Here is a 27,683-nt window from a genome sequence, read left to right as displayed (position 1 = left end):
CATACTCCCTGGCAATCTGGGACAGACCTCTGTGTCTGCCAGTTTTGGGAAATCAGACCTCTGCGTCCTGAGGCTCAATCTGGTCTGATTCTGCTAGATGAGAACAGCTTCCCACAGTTTCAGTAAGAAGTTTGTATTCCTTTAGTTTGTATTTTGGTTCCTTCATGTTTACCAATGATTCTTAGATTTGGTCTCTTGATGTTATCCTAGATTTCTAGAATATTCTGGTCACGTTTTTCCAATATCTTTGCTTTACTGTTCATTTTATTTTCAAGATTACCTACTTTGAAGCCTGAGAATCTGTCTTCAACTTGGTCTTATCTATTGGTGGTGTTTTCAGTTGAATTTTAATTTGATTTGAGACATTCATTTCCAGAATTTGTTATTTAGTTCATTAAACATTTTAATTGTTGACTTTATAAATTCTTTTTTCTGTTTCTTTTTTCTTTTTTTTTTTTTTTTTTTTCTTTCTCTACTGTGGTATTCATGGGGTTGGTTGTGCTGTGAACAATTTGGGGTGGCTTATTCCCTTGATTTTTGATATTACTAGTAATTTTACCTATCTGCTGGGATGATTCTCTCTTCTACTTTTATGTAAGGGACTTTTGTGGTTGTTCTTTTCGGGTATACATGACAGTAGGGTATATTTTGACACATTATATATACATGGAGCCCATTCTCGTAGTTGAACATGGTGTGGAGTTTCGCTGGTCGTGTATTTATACATGAACATAGGAAAGTGATGTCTGATTCATCCTACGTTTTTCCTATTCCCTTCCTTCCTTTCCTTACCCTTTGTCTAATCCAATAAACTTCTATTCTTCCCTCCCTCCCTTATTGTGTATTAGCATTCACATTTCACATTTTGGGGATTGGCTTATTTCACTTAGCATGCTAGTCTTCACCTCCATCCATTTACCAGCAAATTCCATAATTTTATGGACGAGTAGTATTCCAATTGTGTAAATATACCACATTTTCTTTATTCAGTCATCAGAACTGCACCTAGGTTGGTTCCATAGCTTAGCTGTTGTGAACTGAGCTGCTATGAACATTGATGTGGCTGTGTCACTGTAGTATGCTGATTCTAAGTCCTCTGGGTATACACAGAGGAGTGGGATAGGTGGTTCCTTCCAAGCTTTCTGAGGAATCTCCTCACTGCTTTCCAGAGTGGCTGCACTAATTCGCAGCCCCACCGGCAGTGTATGAGCAACCCTTTTCCCCACATCCTCACCAACACCTATTGTTCCTTGTATTCCTGATGATCGCCATTCTGACTAGAGTTGATGGAATCTCAGTGTAGCTTGCAAGGGACTTTTAGTGAGTTAGTTTCTTTTTACGATTCCTCCCGGGTTGGTTGACTGCCTTGGTGTGAGTTTGAACTCGCTGTTATTGCCAGTCTCTAACCACCTTGAGAGGAGACTGGTCCCCAGTCATTGCAGTTACTTCAGAACAAGTCTTAAAGGAATCCATCATTTTAAAAAAGGCCTTGGTACTAGTGATCGTCAGCAGCCCACTATTGTTGGTGCTCAGGTCTTTGAAGTGCGGCGTTTCCTTCCTGGGGTGTCAGTTACCATGCCGTTTGTTTATCCTCAGTCCTGACACAAAGTGGTGCACTGGTTAGGGGAATCTGCATGCAGAGTTTCACTATAGATTTCCCTCCCTTCTTGGCCAGGCAGCCCTGATGTCCCGCTCTCTCTGGGAGCCTCCACCGCCATGTGCTGGGGGAGGAGAGTGGACCAGGCCAGCCGCCCCTGCAGGCACTGCTAGGTGTGAAGAACCGACTCCAGCTCCCGATGTGGCCTGCCGTACCCTGTCCCCAGGATCAGCCAGGCTCCTACCAGACTTTGGGCTGTGTTTCCAGAGATGGAGCTGCTTGCTCTTCTCAGCTTTGGGGACTCAATTTGCAGGTGCTGGATGGCTGCTTTGGTTCACTCTGGGGAGCTCCTATGAGAGAGTGCCTTCCTCCGAACCCCTCAGCCCACCCCTCGGGAGCAGACTGGCTGCCCTGCGGTCCCACCTCAGGCCCTGGCTTGGCTGATACACTGTCCCCACGGCACTCCGAGCCTCCTCCACATTCCTGGTTGGGGGCGAGCGCTGATGGTCTCTATCTTTTAAATTGTTTCCTTTTATTTCTGATTCTTTTCTCAGGTGTCACTTCACTTCTAAATCTGATTTGTGTTGTTCTTTGAGATCCTCTGTGGTTCTCTTGACGACGCTTTCAGCTCGTTCTGAAGTAACAGGCTGGGGATGGGAGGTGAGGTTCAGCGGTAGAACGCGTGCTGCTCGCAGGCACCAGGCCCTGGGCTCCATCCCCAGCGCCACAGCTTGGGTCTGTCCTGTGGCCCCGTCTCTGTGGCATGCTTTCATGGTGGGGTTGCTATTCTCAACTTTTTCCTGGTAATGGCTTTGCATGTGATCGATCTTAATTCTCCCTAGTGCTCTTTCGTTTGAACATCTAGAAGGAGGCAGAATTTAGGAGCGCTTCGGCAACTTCACTTGATGTAGACTTTTTGGATTCCTATATCAAGATGCCACAGATGAGTGGCTTATGAACAATGAAAACTTGCCTCTCACAGTTCTTCTGGCTGCAAATCCAAGACCAAGGTGCCCACATGTAGCGGGCAATACCCGGGGACCCAGGGTTACGCCACATGCATCCAAGATGGTGACTGGCAGAGAGCCAAGGGGCGTGCTGAATGCGCCTTGAAAAAAACGAAGCGTTCACCATTGGCTGTATGATAATTAGCTCAGCCGCCTAGCAAGTGGACAGATATACTTTACATGTATGCTTGAGCGAGTGATCGCTTGACCTTTAACAGGATTGGATGGACATATCTGGTTACAATTGCTTATGCATGAGACTGCTTACATATTGAGGGTGTTATCTGAATAAAAGGAAGCTGCTTCATGAACTTCTGAAGAGTACAGGTCATTTGTCCCGCTGGCCGGCAGCAAGCAGCACCCGCAGATTCAGGGTCTGGTGAGGCCTGGTTTCTGGGGTACAGATGGTGCCTCATGAAGGAGGACCCAGGTGCTGACCTCACCAACTTCATCTCGACCCTCTCTGATTCCATTTGCCTCTTGAACTTTTACTTGCCTTTTGAACCACTTTCTTCTGCAGTTACTGTGCGTTCCAGGCCTGACTGATAAGCATCTTTATGACCAGGGACTGAAAGAAGGCTGAAGGGACTGAGGGCCCTGAAGAACAGGCCGCTCCTCGCTCAGACTGTCGCCTCAGGCAGCGGCAATCATCTCATGATGGAACCAATTGCTCCTTGAGCGGTGCTGACCTTCCCAGAGCTGCCCAGAATCGATGCTCAGGCGGAGACCACCAGACCCTGCCTGGCCAGCACGTCCCGCTCTGCCAGTTATGCAGCCTTGCTGTGCAAGCCCCCGCCATGGCCTTTGCTCCCTTTTCTATGAAACTTCAAAGTTTCTGTCAGTCCCTTGAGGACAGATCTCTGGTCACCTGTCCTCCTCAGTGTGGCCAGAGTGCATCTCCTCTCCCGCCCTTCCCCACTGCTCAGCTCTGGATGGGCATATTGGGATGGCTGGTTGAGCCTGGTCTATTGGGACCGCTGGGGCTGAAGCCCTCGCCCAAGGACTTCCATAAACTCTCTTGCCGTGCCTTCTTGGCAAAGGTTTCAAAGGAACTCTCTGGGGCTTATTTTATTTTATTTTTTTTGTGGCCCTGGGGTTTGAATCTAAGGCTTTGTGCATAGTAGGCAAACACTCCACGCTGAGCTGCATCCCCAACTTTTTTCACTTTTTATTTTGAAGCAGGGTCTGAGTTGCTGAGGCTGGCCTCAAAGTTGTGATCCTCCTGCCTCAGCCTCCTGAGTCTCTGGGATTAGACTGCCCCCATGCCTGCATGGGCCTCCGTACAGGGCACTAATCCCATCACGTGGGCTCCTCCGTGTGCTCTGATCCCTCCCAAGCACCTGGCTCCTGGCAGCATCACACTGGGGACAGTTTCACACGGGAACCTGGGGGATTCAAACATGTAGACTCCTCTGTTGTCTTCGTCCGCGTGCTAAAACATGGGAACCTTCTGAAGTCTCCTTCTCCACTTGGGTCTGCCCTTTCTCTCTTCTGCATCTCTCCGGTTCATTCTGTGGGATTCCTATTCCCTCCTGGGAGGCTCCCCTTCAAGAGGCTAGAGGCATGTGGTCTGGAAAGAGGGCTGGCTTGGGCCCTCCGGGTCTCGCCCTGGGACGTCTTCAGTTGTTCTCTCCAGTTTCCCGGGGTAACCTGATGCTTTTGGGGGCCCCCGTCTTTGGGTCTGTGGGGTGCTTTATTCCCCTCTCCCACCTCACACGCTGATGCCACACCAGCCTTGTAGCTTCCCGTGGTTCAGATCACCCCCTCTTACGTGTTGGGGGCTAGTGGGGCTACCTGATGTCTTGGGAACTCATCTTGTTCCAAACGCTGTCTGTGGATTTTGGTCCTGTTACCTACTTGCTCAGTCCATCATACCTCGCAGATAAATGGTCTTTGATCCATATTGAAAAACAATGGAAGAAAAAGAACATCTTATTGAGTCATTTTCAATTATTTGAACTATGGATTCTGCCTTGAACAAAAAATGTGAATGAAGAACGAAATCTTGAGTGAGTAATTCTCCAAGAAAGCTGGAACAACCAAGCCACCCCCAAGTAATGACCCTTAGGAGTAACTATACCAAAGTTCCCTAAATCAGAATCTTGGACAACCACTTAACAAATCTCAGTGTTTTCAAGTCATTCAATACATTTTGAGTGTGACTCTGTTGCAGGTGATGGTTCTACTACATGCTGTTCTAGAACTAAGTAAGTGAGAAACATGGGCTCTCCTCAGAGTTTCAGATCTGACATTGCGCTGGACACGGGAGGCAGGAAGGTCATCTGCAAATCACAATGACATACAATGTATGTTACATAAATGTCATTGGCACCTCACTGCACATTGATTACAATGTATCTCCTGCCTCTGCCCCCTGTTCTCTGTAATTTACTGGGATCACATGGCAAGCACTACTCAGGGGGAGGAAGATGGATGGAGTAGGTATACTTTTGACCCTAACAAAAAAGTTGCAGAGGTCAGAGAATCAAAACTAAGTTCTAAACGTAAAGTTGAGGGAAAATAGCTCCTTGACGATCTTCCATCATCTTAAGCAAGAACGCAATGTCACATCAAGTTCATGAAACAAATTGGGAACAGTCCTTTACACTAAACCTGGATTCTTTTAACTTATATTTTCTTGGATGGATGAGCTCTCATCGGTGTTTATTTTTGAGTTTCTCTTTTTCACTGTTTTTTGCACAAAGTCACATTTTTCCTTCCCTTGCGCAACTTGGTTTAGGTATCTTTTTAGTATGTATATATTTTATTTAGCTTTGATCACCCTGTCTTAATTGTAAGCATCCAGTATGACAACTCCACACATGCCTACAAGATCCCTGATGAATCCCTCCTTCCCAATCTCTAGTGATCACTGATATTCAGGTCCACTTTGTCGCCCTTCCACATGAGAGAGAATAGGACCCACTCTTTTTCTGTGTCTGGCTCATTTCACTAACATAATGTCCTCCAGTTCCATCATGCTGCAAATGACAGGATTTCATTATTCTTTACACCTGAGTAGTACTCGCTTGGTTTAGCGATCTTGCTTGATTTTCTGGTGATTCTCTATGAAGAGTGCAGTACCAGGTATGTTCCATACAGGGGCTCCTCTGATGGAGACCTTGAGACTTCTCCCGGCTTTGTGGGTCTCTTGAAATGAAGGGAACACCCCTGGTGGTGGAGAGAATTCTCAAGGGACACAGGGGCTCTCCCCGTTGCAACTCAGTGGAAGCTCTTCCCCTCCCTAGTCCCCAGACTAGAGAGGCTCAGTGCCTGCCCATGGTGGGCGAGAACCCCCCAGGGTTCATTGAAAGGACACAAGCAAATATTTAACATGGTTAAAATGTAAGACCGGCCTCTGGGCTTCATCTTCTGGGTTCTCAAACACCATTTCACGTTGGAAAGGACGGAGTTTTCATGACGTTAGTGTAAACTGAGATTTAAAAAAAAAAAAAAAAAAAAGAAATACAGGCCACGGCTAGGGTGTAGCTTGAGGTTAAGAGTGCTTGCCTAGAATTCACAGTTCCGGGGTTCCATCCCCAGCACTGAAGAACTCTTTTTATTGTAGTGAATTTGACAAGGGTGGATAATTTATTCACTTAATAGAAAATGCTTAATATGTTATTTGAAAATAAGAAATGAGGTTAAAATATTGGGGTTCATATTAAGTTATTCTACATTTATGTATTTTCAGAAATTGTTTTCTCAAAAATTCCGTTTTACTTTAACTCATTGTTTTATAAGTTTCTTCAAATACATACATGCTAGAGGGAAAATGAATAAATGTCGACACGTTGACCGCTCGGGGCTCGATTTGCCAATTCTGAAGCAACGAATTTTGCGGAGTTTACTCTGGAGGCGTCCGAATAGAGGAGGGGGCCCCCCAGACGCAAATCCACCTTCCAGAGGTTCTGGTTCGGGTTCGGTATAGGCCCGGGATGAAGCCGCAGGGGTGGGAGGTGCGGGTAAGGCGCGGGTGGACCCACGAAGCGCCAGGTCTGCGCACGCGTACGCGTTGTGGCCAGCTCGGGGCGCGAGTTCCGAAGAGGGTGGCTCCGTTCCACCCAAGGGTGGGGGTTTTGCCTTCGTAAGTGGAAGGTCGCTCAAAAGGTCACCCAGCAGACGCTTGTGCAGGCCGGAGCGAAGGGGCCAGTGGTTTCCACAGACGAGGCCATCTCCAAATCCCTAAAGAGGCTCCTTACAACGCCCCGCCGAGGAGCCCGCTCCTAGAGGTCCGGTCTGCAGGAAGCCAGCCGGCCTGCACCGCTGGGACAGGCTCGGGGCGCCCCGAGCGCAACGCGGCCGCCCGGCGGGGGTCCAGCCGGCTCGGCGCGGTCCCTCCGCGCGGGTGGCTCCGGCAGGAGCGGGTGGCGCTGGGGCCGCCGTTGCGCAGCGCGCGCCGGCAGCTCGGCGCCGGGGCTTTTCTCCAACGGGCGGGTCCTGGGCCGACGCCCCCCGGGCGGGGCGCCTGGCCTCGCCCTGCTGGACGTCCGCGAGGCGCTTCCTCGCCCTCGGCGGCGACCTCCGGAGGTCCCGGGCAACCAGCCCGCGGCTCGAGCAGACGCATCTCGGAGGCCCTGCGAGCGGCGCGGCGGAGGGTGCGTTTCCCAGGCCTGGATCCACCCTGCGGGGCGCGCGGGGGGCGCGCGGGCGCCGCGCTGCGGAAGGCGGAGCCGGGCCGGGCAGGGCAGGCGGGCGGCTCCGGGCTGGGTGTCCGGGGCAGGGCGGGGCTGGGCGGCGGGGGCGGGGTCCTCGGCGACCGTGGCTCCCGAGGCGCAGCTGCGGAAGCAGGAAGCCCGTGAAGGCTCGGCCCAGCTCCGAGGCCGCCCTGCTGGGACCGCGGCGCCGGCGCAGCCGCCGGTGTCGGTGGAGAGTCGGCGGAAGGTCTGCGGAGGGTCGCGAGCTGGCCCCGCTCTGCCCTCGGTGTGCCCGCGCGCGGCCAGCGCCCTGGGTTTTTGTAAGTGTTCTAGTGCCCGGATCAACTACAAGGTTAATTGCTATTTCTTATCACTGCAAAATGGAACTTCCTGACCTTTAGGATCGCAAATTAACCTATTGAAAAAGCAGCTTTCTGCAATGAGTTTATTTGCTGGAAAATTTGGGTTACTAAAGGTCATATGTTAAATTGTAGGGGCTTCTCGCTCTGTAGTTTATCCATGTAGATTTAGATTGAAGAAAATTGGCCTTATTTTAAAATAACACTTAAGATGGAAGATTTCACATGCAAATAGCCATGGAAGAGATTATGATAATAATGTATTTAAGATAATGAATAATTAAGAGAAGAAACTACATATTTAGTGGTATTTAAATGCTTCCCCCCCGCCCCCCCCAGGCTCTTTTGGGGTAGAATTTGGATATTTCAACATAGCTTTAGGGTTAGAAGTCAGTCGATGGATACAATATTTTACTTTCATTTGCAGCTGTTATTTCTATGTGCTGGGCAGTATAGAACAATGATGTGTATGTTTTATGTATGAATATTTTATAATTTGAAAGACTTAGTTTTTGGTGCTGGGGCTGGAATCCACGACCTTGTGCAAAACGCTTTACCACTGAGCTACATGGTGGGGGCGGGGGAAGGCAGGAGATGGGAAGGGAACCTCTGATATGCAAGCTTTTCTTTATTCTGCAGCCAGGTCCATCAGTGAGGCTCGGGAGGGCCCATTTTCTGTGTATGGAACTGGCCCCCAGTTTACAGAAGAAGTCTGGACTTTATAGTTTCATTGGAGACTGTGGATGTGCAATTTGGACAGTCAGGGGCAGGTTGTGCAGGTTAGAACTTTAACTTAGAAAGGTGGCTGTAAAAAGGTTGAAATGCATTGCTATCTGGGGAGACAGGAGTCCAGATCCTGAGGGATGAGTGCTCACATCCTGCCCATTGCTTTGCTTTCTCCAGGATCCATTGTTTCCCAGAGTCTTGACATTTGCTGTGCCTCCATTTAGGGCTGATTTGAGATGGGGAAGGTCAGTGTCCAGGGCCCAGCATTCAGTATCCGCCCCTTTCCTTCAGGACCCTTTGTGGTTAGGAAAGGATGTTCTGGGAGGGTAACACTTGGCTAGTTTCACCTCCCTCATCGCAAGCTGCGTCTCTCCTCTTTCCTTGGGGGGCTATCTCGTAGGAATATTAACCCTTTGTGAATTACTTCATTCCTGTAGTGGGTGTGTACTCAGGGATAGATAACTCTGTCGAGGATAGGGAGGAAAAGTGATCCTGTTTGAGAGAGGAGGAGAAAGAAACACGTCCATTTTAAAATAAGTCCCAGTGGCCGAGCAGCAAGGGCTGTATGCAAAGCATAAAGTGGACACTGTTACCTGCCAGTCATTTTCCATGTCTTCTCAGCTGTGTTTAATTTCAAGGTTGGTCAGGTTTCTTGACAGCATTTCACTAAATGAAGATCATTGAGCAACCAAAGGCATATTTTTCTGTTTTATTTCAGATAACTGATTTCTGCTTTGGGGAGCATATGCCAACTTAGGACCTTCATTCCAGCCTCTCTCTGCCAGGAGCAGTCTTTAGAAGGTGAGGTGATTCAGCCATTCTCCTGGAAGGCCAGACTCCCAAGGCTTTCTTCCTCCTCTCCCCCTCCTCCTCCTTTTCTTCCTCTTCCTCTTTGTCTTCTTTAAATATGAAAGTAGTGGATTTAAGGGCTGGGGATATAGCTTGGTGGTAGAGTGCTTGCCTAGCATGTTGGAGACCATGGGTTGGATCCCCAATACTGGTGGGGGGAGGGGAGTAGATTTATATTAAAAGGAAGCCCTCACCACAGGACACTGTTAGCTTTTTGGATGGTGTGTGGTGACTTGTCTGAGTTCTGCAGCTGAGACATAACAGCTGGGATGTGGACTTCCAAGCTGTTGGATCCCCAGGGATCCCCAGAGGAGAGAACCAAAGTTACCCTCACTTTTCTATTTATAGCTCTTTGAGAAAAAAGTCCTCCAAAGAGGCTCAAGGGACGATTGCCCGCTTCCCTCAATGGCTTGGTGAGTGCATCAGCTCTTCCTTCGGAGGGCCACATGCTGGGGTGAAGGGCATCTGTTTGCTAGCCTTTTTGTTTTTCCAGCCCTGGTAGTGGAACGCAGGCCTCGTGCATCCTAAGCCAGTGCTCTGCCTCTGAGCCACATGTCAGCCCCTTCTTACTTGTCTTTAAACACTTTTGTCAAAGGCAGAAGGAGTGACTTCCTTCCCTCCTGTTTTATGACTGTGGACCTGGAGGATTTACAGACAGGGATAGAACACAAGACGGGCACATGTAAGCTTGTGATTCTGAAAAGTTCGGTGAAATGAGACCCATCACGAGCCAGGAAATCAGCAGACTGTGGTGAGCACCATGTGCCTGCTGTGTCCTGGTCACAGCGTTCTCACCTGGAGAATGAGGCAGCTGATGGCCGAGGGCAGGAAGAAGCACCTTCTGTATCGTGATCAGTACACGTGGACGCGTGTTTCTGTAACATGGATGCGTGTGTCCTGCACATGTGGATGCGAGTGTTCTGACGTGGAGCAGAGGGTTCATGGGATCGGCTTGCCCTTACTGTGCTGCTTTCTATAGTATTTTCTGTTGTTATTTTAGTTTTTAAAGATTGTGGTCTCAAACCATCAAACTGATTTCATAAACCGATAATGAGGCTCTAAGCTTTTTAAGAATTTCTGGTAGGTGTTAATGAGGTGGGATTTTGTTTTGCTTTTCCTGTTTGTGGTTTGTTGTCTTGTGATAGTGTATGTGGTAGAAATCAGAACCTCACACGTCAGCATTCCCGTTCTGAAGAGAGTCTCAGGCCTTTGTGTCCAGTCGAGCAGCCTTGTTTATAGACCTGTCAGGAGGGGTCCAGAAAGTTACCTGTCCATGTCCAATCCTAGGCCACATGAGGGGTCCAGAGAGGTGCCTCTCCTCATCCAATCCTAGGCCAGCCCATATGGGACTATATGGACCAGATGTGATGGTGATGTTTCTCTTGAATTTATTATTTTGGGTAATAAAACTGGCAAATTGAGCTTGGAAAGTGAAAACAATAACAGTGTAGGTAATTTTGATTTTTAAACCCAAACCTGCTAATGCACACCTGTCATCCCAGCTGCTTTGGAGGCTGAGGTAGGAGGATTGAAAATTCAAGGCCAGTCTCAGCAATTTAGCAAAAAATAAAAAGGCTGAGGGTATAGCCCAGTGGTAGGACATCCTGGGTTCAGTCCCCAGTACAACAGCAAACAGACAAAGGAATCTTCTAATATGGATAGGAGCATTCATTCTTTAGTCATGGGGAGGTTGGCACATAGACCGCTGTGTCCATCCCAACCTCCTGTTTCTTGGTCCTGTGGTTTAGTGATACAGGGTGAATGTCCACATGTTTTCCCTTTCTTTCCTGTAGGGACAGGAAGAGACCATCCTTTTGGGTCCTGGGTGCTGCACTCTATCTGCTCTGCAGAAGGCCAGACCTCTGTTCATTTAATCTCAGAAAAAGGCCCATTTTCTCTTCTTTTCCTGTAGGAGCCAAACTTGGGGTGGTGCAATCACTTATTCATGCTGGGCTGTGATCTGCAGCCCGTGGTCTGCTCAAAGGGCTCTAGTTGAGATCTGCAGCCCTTGGTCTGCTCTCAGGGCTGTGGTGGAGATCTGCAGCTCGTGATCTGCTCTCAGGCCTCTGGTGGAAATTTGCAGCCCGTGGTCTGCTCTCAGGGATGTGGTGGAGATCTGCAGCCTGTGGTCTGCTCTCAGGCCTCTGGTGGAGATCTGTAGCCCATGGTCTGCTCAAAGGGCTGTAGTTGAGATCTGCAGCCTACTCATACTGTCAAGGACAGTTTGAAGGGTAGCCTCAGGAGAAAGATGATGACAGTGTAACCCAGTAAGTGAGGAGAAGTGAGGAGCCAGGTGCAGCCCCAGGTGGCCACAGTCTTGGCAGTGTCTTCAGTTGTCCTCTTTCCACTCTCCCTGATTTCATGTTGACCCTTTGGTGCCGGGATTTGAACCCAGGGGAGCTTAACCACTGAGCCACATCCACAGCCATTTTTTATATTTTATTTAGAGATAGGGTCTTGCCGAGCTGCTTAGGGCTTCATTAAGTTGCTGAGCCTGGCCTTGAACTCTCGATGCTCCTACTTCAGTCTCCTGAGCTGCTGGGATGACAGGCATGTGCCAGGACCATCTTGGCCCTTTGAATTGAGCATCATTGCTTGAAGCCTTTTGGGATTCAGGTTTACCTCCAAACCAAGTCCTGGCACATCTGTTGTATGAAAGGATTTGCAGGACTTGGGGTAGAACTTGGTGGTTGATCGTGTGCTTAGTGCGTGTGAGGCTGGAGTTTCAGTTATCAGTACTGCATGCACAGTGCACATGCACACTGCACACATGCACTGCACACACACTGCAATGCTCACGCTGCATACATACTGCACACACACTGCAAATGCACACACTGCACACATGCACAGTGCACACACATACACTGCACATGCATGCACACTGCACATGCACACACTGCAACATACACTGCATACACACTGCACATGCATGCACATTGAACACACTGCACATACATATACCGAACACGCATGCACACTGCACGCACATACACTGAATATACATGCACACTGCATACACATTGCACATGCATGCACACTGCACACAAACTGCACATGCATGCACATTGCACACACTGCACATGCACACTGCACACGTGCACACTGCATACACACACCACACATGCATGCACACTGTGCACACACAATCACTTTTAGAAAAGAAGAGTTATGTAGTTCATTTCTGTCAGTCTGCACAACACAGTGAGGTTGGGGTTGTGGGTAGGTTCTGAAGGGGTGAGCAACCTGCCTCAGGTCATAGCTGAGCAAGTCTGGCTTCTTGCCCATTTGGTGTGGCTGCTGACCCTGCCGCTGGGTGTTCATAGCCGACAGGTCGCGGTGCTGAAGAGGAGCGAGCTGTTGACTCCCAGAGGTCTGTGTCCTCCTTCCTGCCCAGAGGGCCGCCTGTATGGGCAGGCCCTTCCTTCCAGGAGTGGCTGCAAGCTCCTGCTTGCCGTTAGCAGGGTCCCCTCAGCTGTCAGGAAGGGCAGAGGGTTGTGTCCCTCTGGTTGGCCCAGCAAGTGCTCCACTTCCTGGAGGTCTCTTCTTACTATGAGGTAGGGGCGCCTTCTCATTTCCTAACATTTGGCTTTGAAAGGCCTGGTGGCCTTGCTGGTGCCGCTGCTAGGGAGGGAATGACCCTCCTGTCCCTCTCAGCTCTTCAGATGATTCTGTCCTCATTTCGTTGCCACCTCCCAAACCAGGGGCCTCACCTGGGGAGTCCCAACACCCAGGTGCGGCCACTCGCCCCAGACGCGGAAGACTTCTGTGAAGTAGGAAGGACTTTTGCCCTGATAGCTCTCCGGGGAAGGCAGGCACCAGGCGTCCAGGGCTCCAGCTCGAGCTTCAGGTGTAGATAGGAAGAATCGGGGTCTTCGTGACTCAGGGTCCTGCTCAAACCCTGGTCTGGTTGGTCATCTTCCAGGTCTGGTCCTGGAGGTTCTGAGGTCCTCATTGCATGAGGGGCGCTGGTTCCCATCTGATGATGCTCCTGCTTGGCTCCATTGGGTCAGGTCTGATAGTTCCCTGTGAGGGGTCCGTCTCAGCGTGGGGCGATCTGCCTGTTCCTGGCAGCTCCAGGGCCATGACTGGAGACTTCCAGCTGCTGCTGCAGGGATCCGGATCAGGTCATTGCGAAAGCTGGCCATCAGAGATTATGATGTCTCTGTGGATCTTGGAAACACCTCCTTTCCTCTTATCTTGGTGCCTCTGGCCTTGAATGAGGAGAGCAAGGTTAGAAGGGTTGAGGGCTAACCGGCTGCATGCTACCAGGTTTTAGACAGTCTCTCCTTAAGGGATCACCATGTTTTTAGGTTCAGAGTTGATCAGGAATCTGACCCAAGTTCAGATAGCAAAGAGACAGCTGCAGAGCGGGGCCGCGGCCCAGCCCGCTTCGTCCTGCTTGAGCTTCTCATCGGGCACCTGCAGACCCCCGTGGAGAGTTGGTGCCTGTAGCCGAAGCAGCCTCTGAGGCCCTGTCATGGTTTCTGGAGGAGAAAGGGGCATGCTTTGGACTTGACATTGCAGACAACACTGGGAGTAATAATTCAGTAAGTTTCAGGTCGAGGAAGAAAAGGAGTTTTGTCAGATTTGAGCAAAACCAATGTCATCTGAGGATCTGGTGTCAGAAGTTGTCCCAGTACAGTTTTCATTCCTCTTTTTTGTTAAATGGCCACATTATACCAGAGAGCAGAGTCAAGACGGTTTCTCAGGAAAATCGGGATCCGCGTGTTAGCTTGGCTGTCGTCTCCCCCTCCCACCCCTCTTCTCTCTCCTGCGGGCCCTCCCTGGCGGAGGACTCTGTGGCATAGCCTGAGGGCAGGCCCAGAGCTCCTTCACTTTTCTTTGGTAGCGGCGGCCTCCCCATCTGTCGGTGGCTTACCTGTCCCTGTAGCAACCCAGTGGCCTGCTGAGTTGCTCATGGGCTGAGCCCTACTGGAACCACGGTCAGGTAGAGCTCAGGTTGCCCGGAAGTACGACTCACTGCTCTGAGCCTGCCACCCCTGGCCCAGGGAAGCTAGAGGACTGCAGCTCTGTGTCCCTGAACTCCTGCTGGGGCAGAGTCCCCTTCCGGCCTCCAGCCTCTCCCTCCTGGGCTGCTCACATCCTTAGTCATAAGTGCTCCAACAGGTTCTCTCCGAGGAAAAGGAGTGGGTGTGAGGAAAGAACAGTTGTCAGGGTTTCCTTCTGGTATCTGATCTTGGGACATGTGAAACCCATAAAGCATCTGAGCTTCTCACTGCCAGAATCCTAGGCTGGACCCTGTGGGGCAGCATGCCTCTCGCCCTGCTGGTCTCAGAAAACAGGCCGTAGGGAGTTTCAGCTGCTGCTTTGGGCCTGGCTTCTCGGAGTGTAGGAGATTCTAGGCCTTTTGAAAGAAAATGAGGCATTAAGACAAAGTTATTGCTTCTGGCATGTTTGATCTAATCAAAGCGAAGGCCATTGTGTGCTCTAAGAGGAACATCGTCATTATTCCTTAAAGCCTGGCCACACCGTGTGGGTCACAGAAACACCTGTGCCATTATCCCACCCCCCATACTGGGGATTTAATCCAGGGTTGCTCTATCACTAAGCTACACCCCCAGCCCCTTTTAAAAATTGTTTTGACTAAGTTGCCAAGGTTGGCCTCAAACTCGTGATCCTCCTGCCTGAGCCTCCCCAGGTTGCTGGGATGTCCAGCAAGTCTACGTGCCTGGTTGCAGGATCTTTGCTGAGTCTGGTTACAGATGCCGGTGAGCACGGGTTGCTGCTTGCTTCTCCTCGGTGTCAGGCCAAGCACTGGAATCCCGGGGCGACATTCCATGTCCTGAGCTGCTGGCCAGACCTGGCTCACCCACTCCCCTGCCGTTTCTCCCTCTCAGACATGCCTCTGGTTGGAAGAAAGAGTTCCTGGTGATTCTGATGTCATGGCGCGTATTGTTTGACTCAGAGTAAACAGAGGGAGGAGAGAAAGTTCTCGGTGGGGAAGATAAGGTCCCCCATGCAGATGTCGAGCGCTGGAACCTGTGATGGAGCGCCTGTGGGGTTTCCCCTCCCTCCCCGCCTCCCTTCCTTCGATTTAACCCAGGGGCGCTGACACTGAGCCACATCCCAGCCATTTTTATTTTTAAGTTCGTGACAGGGTCTTACTAAGTTCCTTAGAGCCTTGCTAAGTTGCCAAGACTGGCTTTGAATTCGCGATCCTCTGGCCTCAGCATCCCGAGTTGCTGGGGTTACAGGCGCGTGCCACTGTCTTGCTGCTGTGGGTTTTCTGAGGAAATTCCCGGTCGGAGCAGGTGACCGCAGACTATCGTAGATATGCCTAACCTTAGCGCTGGTTCACTGTTCTTAACCAGATACTTACTATAAATCATGCCTCTTGAATGAAGACAGGAACGAAGGGCGGGGTGTAGCTCGGTGGCCGAGCACATGCTTAGCTCGATCGAGATCCTGGGTTTGATCTCCAGCTCCCAAAACAGACGACAACAATAAACAAAATCAGGGACGATGACACTGCCAGGACCATTCTACCCTCTCCTGCCCTGGTGTCTTTTGAAAAGCCACAAATTAAAGTGAGACTTCATAACACATCGTAGCAATGGCCGACCGTCAGGGAAAGCCTTCCCGGTTGATCAGGTCCCGAGGGGATTCCCGACCCTGCAGGCATGTCTTAACTTTGGATAAAGGCTCTGGGTGCAGGTCCACTTCTCTTCACTCGGCTTAAGATTCAAGGACCTCCTTATCTCCACGATCGCCTGTCAGAACCCCACTGTGCCGAAGCCAGGGAGGTGTCTCAGGGGCTGGGCTTTGTCCCTCATTTTCTGCGTGCAAATGTGAAACCGTTCCAGAGACTGGATCTCACAGATCATGCTCAACCCCGTAGAAGGGAAACTGTGGACTCCATGCCAGTGAGCTGTGGGAAAGGACCTTCCTTCTCCCCTGGCACAGTCGGGGTTGCTGGTCGTGGTCTCCTTATGCCCGTTGGGTCCCTGTGGGACGCTGGGGCTGCTCTGGTGCCTGAGCCCTGCAGGTCTCTGCTCCCCCCAGACTCCCACCTTGTGCCAGCTTGTGGCCCTTGAAGTAGAGCGAAGCTCTCAGAGCCAGGGCGTCTTCTCACTAGCCTGGCTCTTCACGTGACAGAATCAGATGCCTCCTTTTCTCTTCTTCTCTTGGATTCAACCCAGGGGCGCCTAACCACGGAGCCACACCCCCACCCCTTTTTATTTTTTATTTTGAGGCAGGGTCTCACTAAGTTGCTGAGGCTGGCCTTGAACTTGTGCTCCTCCTGCCTCAGCCTCCGAATCTCTGGGATGACAGGCACGTGCCATCGTGCCTGGCTAACAGACGATGTCCTTTGAGGGTGGAAAGTTCATCTAAAATTCAGGATGAACCCAAAAACATTTTGGAAGGTTCCCCAAGAGAAGTCACTGCACATGTATTTCATACAAGACGACCATCTGGTGTTTCAAGATGACTGTCTGGTGTCCCCGAATTTGTGGGGAAAACCATTTCTGTGAAAGTTTCCAGCTGCAGCATTCAGTATCCACATTCACGAGGTGGCCCTGAGCTCCTGGCCTCTGGTCCAGTGTGAGATGAATTGCTTAGACCTTTGTCCATGGATCTTCACTCCTTTTATGGAAAAACCGAGTGATGTTCACGCCACAGGCAGCACATCCCAGGGGCGTAGGACCTGTTGATGGCAAAGGTCCTGGGGAGGTCATGGTGAATTCTTTTGGGAGTCAAATTGTATCTTCCCATTGGATCTCCAACTTTATGCATCCCCTGACGGGCTTCCATGATTTCTCCAGGCTCCTCAAGTTGTACCTTCTGGGGTTGGGGCACAGCTCGGCGGTAGAACATTTGCCCAGCACGCTCAAGGCCTTGAGTCCCATCCCAGCACTGCAGAAAACAAATGAGAAATAAAGGAACACACCTTTCTGTCCTCTTTGGGCGGAGGGCAGGGACAGCATCCTGGCCTACCGAGGTACCGAGACTTGGAGGGAGTTCATGTTCTTGGGAGCAGCCAGGTGTATTACGATGTGGCAGTCCAGATGGGGAATGTGGCTAGGACTGTGGGTTCGCTGCTTCTTTTAATTTACCTTTGGCAGTGCCGGGATGGAACCCAGAGTCCCGTGTGGCTCCGCGAGGGCTCTGCCTGTCGGCTCCGGCCTCGCCCCTGGTTCCCTCTGGGCAGGGGGAGGCAGCCATGCCGGTGCCGTGAAGGACATAACCCAGTCCTCCTTTCCCTGTAGGCTCACGGCCAAGCCCTGGACACCATCGCTTGGGCTCCACGGCCTTCTCACGGTGACCTCTTGATGGACTTGACCCGAGGCCGGCGGCTCCTGGGCGGGAGACATGGTTCTGATCCGATGGCTCGGGAGGCACAGCTTCTGCCTGTCGAGGAGGAGGAGGGCGCTGCTGCTGAAGCTCATGGCGGTGACCTTGGCCTCGCTGCTCTTCTGTGAATTTCTGATCTATTACTTGGTCATCTTCTGGTGCCGTTGGCCTGAGGTGGGAGCCCCAGCCCGTGGCAAACGGGAGCCCGTGCTGAAGGCCTTGTTTCTGGCTGACACCCACCTGCTCGGGGAAATAACCGGCCACTGGTTGGATAAGTTGCGAAGGTAAGAGGTGAAATCATGGAGAAATCATGGAATTCTGTAGGTGGGGAGGTGTAGCCCAGGGGTCAGGCTGAGGGGTTTCAGGTTCCTCCTGTTTTTCTCTCAGAGGACATTTGGGGACATTTGTGTTTCCCTTGAACTCGCTGTTCACTGAACATCTGTCCTACAGAGGGACTTCAGCTGGGAGTCAGCTCTGGCTGCCAATGGGCTGTGTGAGACTGTAGGAGTTGGTAGGGCCCCGTCCCCTGTCCCCTGTCCCCCCCAGACCCCCTCAGGCCCTGATGAAGGGCTTGGAGAAACTGGCAGCTGTGTGTGGGAGCTGGGTGTGTCCCTGTGGGAGGCAGACCTGGGCGGGCTCCCTCCTGCCTTGGTGGGGTGTGAGTTGGAGCCCCCTGGGGTTTGCTGTGGGACAGGACAGGATGGTTGATCCGCCTCTCCAGCGTGGACTTCTGATCTTTCACCAGCAGGCCTTTCAAAAGCTGTTACTTGTGGTGAAAGGCACAGCGTCAGTCTGTCCTCCGCAGCACTATGGGCCCATAGTTGATGGCTGGGAGCATGTCACCTGTTGTACAGCTCTGGCCTTTCCTCTCCAGAACCTTCCCTTCCTGACCCCAAACCTATTAAATACCAGCTCCTGGTTCCTCTCTCCCCATCCCTGGTGACTGCTGTTCTCAAAGCCTGTGGATTTGGCTGCTCCAGACACAGCATGCAGATGGAGTCACACGTGAATGTGTTGAGCTAGGTCCCCAGGTTCACTGTCTCCTGTTGAGCCAGGGTCCCTAGGTCCACCGTCTCCTGTTGAGCCAGGGTCCCCAGGTCCACTGTCTCCTATTGAGCTAGGTCCCCAGGTCCACCGTCTCCTGTTGAGCCAGGGTCCCCAGGTCCACCATCTCCTGTTGAGCCAGGGTCCACAGGTCCACTGTCTCCTGTTGAGCCAGGGTCCACAGGTCCACCGTCTCCTGTTGAGCCAGGATCCCCAGGTCCACTGTCTCCTGTTGAGCTAGGTCCCCAGGTCCACCTTCTCCTGTTGAGCCAGGGTCCCTGGGTCCACCATCTCCTGTTAAGCCAGGGTCCCCGGGTCTACCCATCTCCAGTTGAACTAGGGTCCCCAGGTCCACCGTCTCGTGCTGGGTTAGGGTCCCTGGGTCCACCGTCTCATGCTGGGTTAGGGTCCCCGGGTCCACCATGCTGCAGCAGGGTTCATGGTGGCCTCCTTCCGGGACCCGGTCACCCTGGTGCAGACCATGCCTTCATCCTGGGCAGACCTGGGCGGCCCCTGCCTGGTCTGAGCTGAGGTCTGCCTCTCTCTTTGAACGCTGAGTGCATGACCACGGAGCCACACCCCATGCCTCTTCATCAAGGTCTCACGGGTTGCCCAGGCTGGCTTTGAACTTGTGATGCTCCTGCTGAGGTTCCAGGCAGATGCCACTGTGCCTGGCAATTCCCCACATTTAATCAGATTTGGTGGCCCTGTGACACTGGGGTCGGAGAGGCGGAGTCGGCCGTGGCATGAGAAGGGGATCCTTCAGTTCACCTCCTCTGCTTTTGGGGTTCTGGGGCTGGAACCCAGGGCTGCCCTCATGCTGGGCAGGTGCTCCCCCTGAGCCAGACCTGGCCCTGCTTTGCTTCTCAGACGGCCAGGAGGACAGACGTGCCTCCACCGGGCAGCCTTCTGACGGGCTGACTCTGTCCGCAGAGAGTGGCAGATGGAGAGGTCCTTCCAGACAGCCCTGTGGCTGCTGCAGCCGGAAGTCGTCTTCATTCTGGGGGACGTCTTCGACGAAGGGAAGTGGAGCTCCTCCAAGGTAGGACCCAGCCCCCCAGGAGGCTGGGACTCCACACGGGCAGTCCCGGGAGGCCAGGAGGTGGACTGGAGACTGTGTTGAAGAGTCTTAGAATTTGTGTATGATGCTTTTTTAAATTTTATTTTTGTGGCTTGGGGATCCCACCCTGGACCTCACACATGCTAGGTGAGTGCTGTACTGCTGCATTGCATCCTCAGCCTGTTCATTTTATTTTGAAGTTGCCGAGGCTGGCCTCAAACTTGCCATCCTCCTGCCTCAGCCTCCTGAGCATCTGGGATGACAGGCATGCGCCCCTGTGTCCAGATCACAATCACAGTGCTAACCCTGAGTTAGGTTCACAGTCTTGTATCTGTCTAGGTAGGAAATGTATGATAGCCAGATGTGACTTGGCTTGAATCCACAGCCCTGTCACCCTCGTGGGAAAGAGGAAAGGGGGCAGGATGACTGCTCTTTCAGTTGTCACCAGATTGCAGAACATATGTTGAAATGGGCACCTGGCCTGAGTGACAGTGGATGTGTGTGTGTGTGTGTGTGTGTGTGTGTGTGTGGTGGTGCTGGAGGTGGCACCCAGGGCATGGCTGTACCTCCAGGCCACCTCTCCAGCCCTGTCCGATCAGCTGCTGCACCTGAGACATGGCTTGCTGCTCTCCCCAGAGTTTCTTGAGGGCGAGGGATGCAGGGGGCCGTGGGGCCCCTCTGCCTTCTCGGGTCTGGGTAGTGCGCCACCTGAGCTGTCCTCCCTCAGGTTGGCCAAAGGCGTCGCTCACGGTATTCTAGGAGTGAAGTGTTACTTTTGCAGCTCAGTTAAAAATGTTCAGTCACAAATGGTTGGTTGGTTTGTTTTTTAAATATTTTTAGTGATAGACAAACACCATGCCTTTATTTTGTTTATTTAGTTTTTTTTATGTGGTGCTGAGGATCAAACCCAGTGCCTCACACATGGTAGGCAAGTGCTCTGTCACTGAGCCACAGCCCAGCCCCACTAATGGTTTTTTGAAGCCCCCTGCCCCCTACCCCCAGTGCCCGGGATTCGGACCGAGGTCCTTGCGCATGCTAGGTGAGTGCTCTCCAAAATGAGCTAATTCTTCAGCTCTTTCTTTTTTGAAGGGATTTTATTTGGGGGATATCCCTTTTCCCAGGCGATCCAACAACTTGGTTCCAGTGTGATTGCAACTCACTATATACAGAATTGCAAAGTTTGTTACAATGTAGACTCTAGTTAAATATGATAATGGAAATATATGTAAAAAGCAACTAATTATATGATTAGATATATATATCTTAAAATTAAGAGCAACATTTTATCATTCTGTAAATTTGTTATTCTAACTTTAAATAATATTTGTTAATGTGAACTCTTTTTGTAAAGGTTCTTACTTTAGCACTTTTCTTTATGTTGAATTGTGCTGTGTTTTAGGATAAAGTTGTTACTTTAGTTGTTAAATTTTTAGGATAAAGTTGTTACTATCCAAAATAGAAGTTGATTTTTGTTTTTGTTTTTTTCTTTTTTGGCCCACCCTAAGGTGTTTGTCCAATTGATATTTTTAACTTATAAAAATAAGAACTAGCTGGGCATGATGTTGTCTCTAGTCCCAGTTACTGGGAAGGCCGAGGCAGGAGGATCACTTGAACCCAGGAGTTGGAGGCCATCGGGGCAACAAAGGTGGACCTATGTCAGTCAAAGAGAGTAAAGACAGTGAACGTAATGTCAGACTCTTGGAATGTGTGTTGAGATGACTGCTCTGTCCTTCTCCCACAGCTGCTGGTTCTGGCTCTCATGGTTGTGGGGGTGGGGTTGGGTGGATGCTGAAGGATGTTGTGTCCTTTGTCCTTTGTCCTGGCCAGGAGGTGTGAGGAGGTAGTCCTGGCCAGGAGGTGTGAAGAGGTAGTCCTGGCCAGGAGGTGTGAGGAGGTAGTCCTGGCCAGGAGGTGTGAGGAGGTAGGAGGTGTGAGGAGGTAGGAGGTGTGAGGAGTAGTCCTGGCCAGGAGGTGTGAGGAGGTAGGAGGTGTGAGGAGTAGTCCTGGCCAGGAGGTGTGAGGAGGTAGGAGGTGTGAAGAGGTGTCTTGTTTCCAGGAGTTTCCACCTGGATCTCCATGCGTGGGAACCTTGAAGTCACAAGTGCACCAACTGAATATTTGGGGGAATTGCCAGTTAAAAAATGTTTAAAGATGGGGAAGATACCACTTGTTAAGATTTGGCATCAAATTAAATAAAGGATTAAAGGTATTATAGTAGTCCTGGGGAAAGAGGTATTAGGAAGAATCAAAAACTCAAAGGTTTTTGGTTTCTTCTTTAAATTCAACCTTTATTTTATTGCTCGTTCATATGTGGTGCTGAGGATGGACCCCAGAGTCTCACATGTACTGGGCGCGTGCTCCACCACTGAGCCACAGACCCAGCCTGGTTTTCTGTGCTTCGTGAACATCCGATTTGGACCCAGGAATTAAATTCTCAAGTCCCGGCAGGGCCATGCTTTTTGGCCATGGGGAGAGGGGGCTCGGGGCCCTCAGCAGTGACCCTGTCTCCTCAGGCCTGGGAGGAGGACGTGGCACGCTTTCGGAAGATGTTCAGACACCCCCCGCACATGCAGCTGAAGGTGGTTGCCGGCAACCACGACATTGGCTTTCACTACCAGTAAGTGGCTGGCCAGGGCGCTGTGCCCCAGAGCCCTTGTTCACGCTCACTCTGAACATGTGGGAAGCCTGCCTGTGCCGTGGGAGGACACTCCTCAAGACGCTAGCTCCAGAGTGTGAGCTCCGTAGGGACTCGGTGACGCGGGGCACATTGTCCACGCTCCGCAGTATCTGCTGCAGGAACGAGTCAATCACATGTGCCCTTGGGAATTGTCTGAGTGACATGTGCAGTCAGTGGCCAGACCGTTTCCTCTGGGAGTCAGAAAACAAGACCATTTAGACTTCAGTAGCGCACAGGAATATAGGGCCCGGTCAGGTTTCTTTCCTGTGTCAACTCTTTAGTCTTTACTGGGTCCTGTTGTTTTACTCTTTGCTCCAATGAGAACGGAGTCCCTGGGAGCTAAACAACCTGCCTGGGGCTAAGATTTGAACTGCCCACCTGGGGTCAGCTGCAGCGCTCACCTGGTGGTGCTCGATTGACTCAGCTCCTGGGAGTCCTTTGCAATGTTCAGATAACTCCAGGGTTCTAATGTGCTTGATCTGAAAAACATTTCTCCAACAACCGAATATAGGATGAGCATGTACCGCGTGAGACGGTTTGAGGAGGTCTTCAGCTCTGACAGGCTGTTTTCATGGAAGGGAGTGAAGTGAGTATGGGTTGTGAATTCTTAAGGTCTGAATCTGAAGTTTCTACCCCTCCCCCCACCCCCTCCCCTCCCCCTCCCCTCCCTCTCCTCCCCATCCTTCCCTCCTCCCCTCCTTTCCTCTCTCCCCTCCCCTCCTCCTCTCCCCTCCCCATTCGGTGCTGGGGCTGGAGCTGGAGCCCAGGGCTTCCGAGCTGCTCAGGGCCAGCTCTGCCTCGTGTGAGAAGGTGATTACCATGCTCAGTCGGATCCACTTTCCCTGTGACTGGCATCTTGGATAATGGTCCCAGGGAGATAAAAGTCCCAGTCCCTGTGCTGGTGGCCCTGGGAGTTGATAGGTATCCGGGTTAGAGACCTCACACCACCCAGGTTTCCTAGGAGCCCATGGCGAGTGGCCAGCCTGGACTCCCCTATCCCTGGGTGCAGTGTTCTGCATTTCTCCAGCCCACTGTGTACAGGTGTCTGTATTTTGCTCCCACAGTTGTGTCCTGGGGCTTGGAGGCAAGTGTGTTGGGAGACTCTGCAGCTTCCGGAGCCTGGGCGCTGCGTCTGGCCACCTCATTGGCTCCCCTCTGAGAGGCCCCTGCAGTGCCCACCCCTGCAGCCACTCTGGTCTGCAGCACCAGGGCAGGGCGCTCACCACCTAGGCGGTGGGCACAGTGACAGGAAGGTGGGAGAGGAGGGTCTCTCCTGGCTGTGTTCCTGGGGTGCCCAGCACTCTCGACGGTGGCCGTGGCAGCTCGGGGGGCTGTCCAGTGAGGCCCTCTGTGAAGCCCCTGAACTGAGAGTGTGGAGCACTGGGAGTGCCCCCTCCCCCTCTGCCTGTGGCAGCCCCGCAGGTGGCAGCCCTCCTGTGTCACCATGGAGACCATACCCCTTAGTGAGGTTTCAGAAACTTCAGCCCTGCTCCTCATAATCTGGTTTCCCGCTCTGTAATTGCTTGAGTTTCAGGGTCTTTACTGACAGGCGCCTTTCCTGCCCAGGTGGCATTGTCTAGGGGATAAGAGCAGATCCAGGGGGGTCTGCAGAAACCAGGACTGAGGTGGAGGAGCTGCAGAGGCTGTTCAGGTCTGGGACTGCCCAGCCCGGTCAGCGGCAGCCAGCACCTGTCGCCCACCCCTTGCCTGACCTGCTGAGCTCACCTGGCAGGAGCAGGCCCTCGGCTAGAGTTCACCCAGACTCTCCGGTGGCCGGCTCTCTTTCAGGCACCCATGCTGTTTGTTCCATCCTCCCAGCCTGCCGATGGTGTGGGCTTACGTTCCTACCCTATCTTGACAGGTGAGGCCTGGCACACCAAGTAACTTGCCCAAGGACACACATTTCTAGCTAGGTGTCAAGTGGACAGGCAGCCTGAGCTCAGAGCTTCTGTCATCTGGGGTCTCTAAGCAGTTTAGGGCTAAAAATCCTTTTCCCGTGTCCTGGATGTAACTCCTGCTGATGCCATTCACACAGCCCAGCGGAACCGAGAGCCGGGCTGGCTTTGTTTCTTCCCACCAAGGCACTCAGCGTGCTTTCCCGGAAAGATGGGAAGAAGGGCTCAGGCCTGTGCGGGGGTGGCCTGACCTGCCCCCCCTGTCTCTCAGTTTTGTGATGGTCAACAGTGTGGCCCTGGAAGGGGATGGCTGTGGCATCTGCTCTCAAGTAGAGGCTGAACTCGTTGAAGTCTCTCGCAAATTGAATTGCTCCCGAGAGGTAGGAGAGGTCGGCGGGCTCAGGTAGGAGGGTTGGTGGGCACAGGCCTGCGCCTGCCACTGCTGGGCGCCCCCCCTTCCTGCCCTCGCCAGGTTGCTCTGGTTAACGGCTGACCTCTGACCAGCAGGAGCCGGATTCCAGCCAGTGTGCAGGTGGGCAGCGGCTCCCGGTGTCCGCCCCCATCCTCCTGCAGGTGAGCTGGGTTGGTAGGAGCTGGGTTGGGCAAAGCCACCTGCGGGTCCCTGAAGTTCCACCCTGTCCTCTTTGGATCATGGCAGCACTACCCACTGTACCGTGCCAGCGATGCCAACTGCTCTGGGGAAGACGCAGCTCCCCCCGAGGAGAGGAACATCCCTTTCCAGGAGAAGTACGACGTGCTTTCTCGGGAGGCCTCACAGAAGGTGAGCCAGCTGTGGGCCTCCGCCCAGGCGACACTCCTCTCTTGCCCTGGGAACGCAGGAAGGGGAGCGGTGGAGGCCCCTGGAGGGTGGGGTGGCAGCAGCTCAGACTCTGTTAGCTAGATTTCCTTGTTTCCTCCTCAAGTCAGTTTCATGCTTGGCTGTTGTTTGTACTCAGAGTTTCTTGTAACTGAAATGGACCTGGGAGTGTGCAGGGCACTCAGAGTCAAGGTGTTAAGGTCTTCATTAAAAATGCACTTTCTTAAATGTATATAACGAATATAGATAGCATGTGTGTATGATAAAATGTGAATATAAGATTCATATTACATTTTTTCATATTATACTTAAAAATAAGTGGATTTATATTTAAAATGTAAATATGGACTATATGAAATAAACTTATAAAATGCTTATAAAAATAAAATATAAGACATATGAAGTCTGGGATGGGAAGGTGGATTCTAAGACTGGGTGTAAACAAGCCTTATTTATAAATAAGCTTATTTTTGGAGGAGAACATAAGCAGTCCTCCATAGCAATTCCGTATTTAGCTCTGAATGGCAGCCCTGGGCTCACGGGGCAGGGTCCCTGCGGTGTCTGAGCGCTGACTCTCTGCCTGTGTCCCTGGGCCAGCTGCTGTGGTGGTTCCGGCCACGCCTGATCCTGAGCGGCCACACGCACAGCGCCTGTGAGGTGCTGCATGGAGGCAGTGTCCCTGAGATCAGCGTCCCATCTTTCAGTTGGCGGAACAGAAACAACCCCAGTTTCATCCTGGTAACGTGATGTTTATTCATCTGAAAGCTTTCGTAGGCATTTAATCAACACAGTCATCAACTATTTAACTGCTGCACTCTGTAAAGAGGTACAAAAGCCAGAAATCAGTGAGCCTGCCTATATGCTTCACGTGAGTCAGTGACCAGGCCCAGCACCTGAGTAGAAGCAGACACGCAGAGCCTGCTCCCGGGCCGCCGGCGCCAGCAGCTCTCCCCGGGTGTGCTGTCCCATCCAAAGGGCAGTGTCCTCCGTGCCACACTCTGCGGGTGTCACTTCTAAGGAGCAGGATCATGTCACTATCCGTGACGCTTGGTTGTCTCACTCTGCAAACGTACCCGTCTGCCCGGCAGACAGTGCTGCAGCATCTGCCAGCTGATGGGCAGTGTTTGTCCATCAGTGACTGCTGGACATAGCCACACCTTGCTTTCAGTCATGGGTTCCTGTGTCCAGCTCAGGGATGCTTTTGTGGTAGGAGACCCTGTGTTTTTACCTCACAGTGAATGTGAATGTTTTCCACTGTCCTTTCACGTTCTGCACTGACCACAAAGCTGAGCTGTGGGCCTGGGCACGTGACTTGGGGTGGAGAGCTAGCCTAGCATGACGAGGCCCCGGGCCTTCATTCCTAGCAAGAAAAGCCTGTGGACAGGTGGGCACATGTGTGGGTGTCTAGTGGCATGAAAACACCCTTAGATGCCTGTTCCTTGCTAGCCATTGCTCCCGGGTCTCTGACCCGCTCTGAGTCTCTGTCAGGTGCCCCCCACTCTTTGGTGGGAGCCGGGGTGAGTTTGAATGGAGAGATCCACATCTCAGACCCGCTCCCTTCAGGCATGCCTGCCTGCACCTCCTCCTGCCAGGGCCTGCTGGGCAGGTGGCCGCCCTTGCAGGCTGAGGGCTGGGTGGCTTGGTCTCAGGTGGGGAGGGCTGCCCCTGCCCCACCCGCGGGAGCTCCACAGGGCAGACTCCCTCTGGCCGCTGCTGGGGCTGCTGTGCTGGGACTCAGCAAGAAAAGGAGCTTTCCGTTTCTTTTCCAGGGCAGCCTCACGTCCAGAGATTACGCCCTCTCCAAGTGCTTCCTCCCGCTGGAGGGCACGGTTCTCAGCACCTACTGCGGGGCGGCCGGGCTCCTGGTGGTCCTCACCTTAACCGGGGTCGGGCGCTTGGCCTCGCCTTTTCCCTCTGCGTGGACCCGGCTCAGAGTGCACAGGGCCAGGTGAAGGGCGGGTGATTCTGCATTCTGCGCTGGACATCCATCAGATGTCCATCACAGACGCGGAGCTCCAGCAGAACCCACCTCGTGCTCCAGTGAGCCGGCCAACCGTGGGCCTCCCCGCGCACCTCAGCATCAGGCGACGCAGAATGAATAGCTGGCTCCTCTCATGCTGTGAAAACAGAGCCCGGACTCTGCGGCAGGCTGCCTTACCAAACGCGGGTGCCGTCAGCGGAGGTCGCGTCTGTACAGAGGGGGACGCCCCGGACACGGCCCCTTCATGCAGGAAGCTGCGCCTTGCTCCTGGGGAAGGACCCCGCACCCTGCTGCGCCCTGGCCTCCCGTGCGCAGGCGCAGTGGTTTGCCTCTGTCCTGTGAAGTGGCTCTAAACGCCTGCACGCCGGACGCTGTACACTTAGACCGCAGATGCAGCTGCGGGGCACGTACTTCTGTATGGAACTAATGGAGTCAGATTTTTAGGTAAAGGTAAATTTTCTATCTAGGAGACCATGTTGTTACATCTAATGCCTGTTAATGATCAAAAATTGAAAAAAATGGAGTGGTCATAGATGGTTTTTAGTATTTAAAAATAAATATTTTAATAATTTCAGGTCAGATGTAATGTCTTTTTGTTTTTGTTTCCTAAGAGTCTGGTTCTGATTTTTAAACCCAACTTTTACCATTTGTTTGTTTATTTGAGGCGGTGCTGGGGACTGTACCCCAGGCCCTGGGCATGCTGAGCCTGTTCTGCCCT

At 52.2% G+C, this 27,683-nt stretch overlaps 1 protein-coding gene across 4 annotated transcripts; it reads left to right on the top strand.

Moving 5' to 3' along the window:
- On the top strand, positions 1 to 27,539 carry MPPE1 (metallophosphoesterase 1). Of its 4 annotated transcripts, none has more exons than XM_079108882.1 (11): positions 1 to 122; positions 9,045 to 9,127; positions 17,407 to 17,775; positions 19,469 to 19,577; positions 22,109 to 22,212; positions 22,784 to 22,858; positions 24,439 to 24,547; positions 24,672 to 24,740; positions 24,826 to 24,948; positions 25,582 to 25,722; positions 26,754 to 27,539. In XM_079108882.1, exons 3-11 carry the CDS (start codon positions 17,510 to 17,512, stop codon positions 26,934 to 26,936), a joined length of 1,179 nt encoding a protein of 392 aa, XP_078965008.1. In that variant the 5' UTR covers positions 1 to 122; positions 9,045 to 9,127; positions 17,407 to 17,509; the 3' UTR covers positions 26,937 to 27,539. The 4 variants fall into 4 exon arrangements, with proteins under 4 accessions (XP_078965008.1, XP_078965006.1, XP_078965007.1 ...); XM_079108880.1 differs by lacking the exon at positions 1 to 122 and adding an exon at positions 7,384 to 7,593; XM_079108881.1 differs by lacking the exon at positions 1 to 122 and adding an exon at positions 7,385 to 7,561.
- The last annotated feature ends 144 nt before the right edge of the window (positions 27,540 to 27,683 follow it).

Source organism: Sciurus vulgaris, assembly GCF_902686455.1.
Source record: "Sciurus vulgaris genome assembly, chromosome: 13".
In the NCBI taxonomy this organism is placed as follows: domain Eukaryota; kingdom Metazoa; phylum Chordata; class Mammalia; order Rodentia; family Sciuridae; genus Sciurus; species Sciurus vulgaris.
This window is presented reverse-complemented; position numbering and strand designations above follow the sequence as displayed.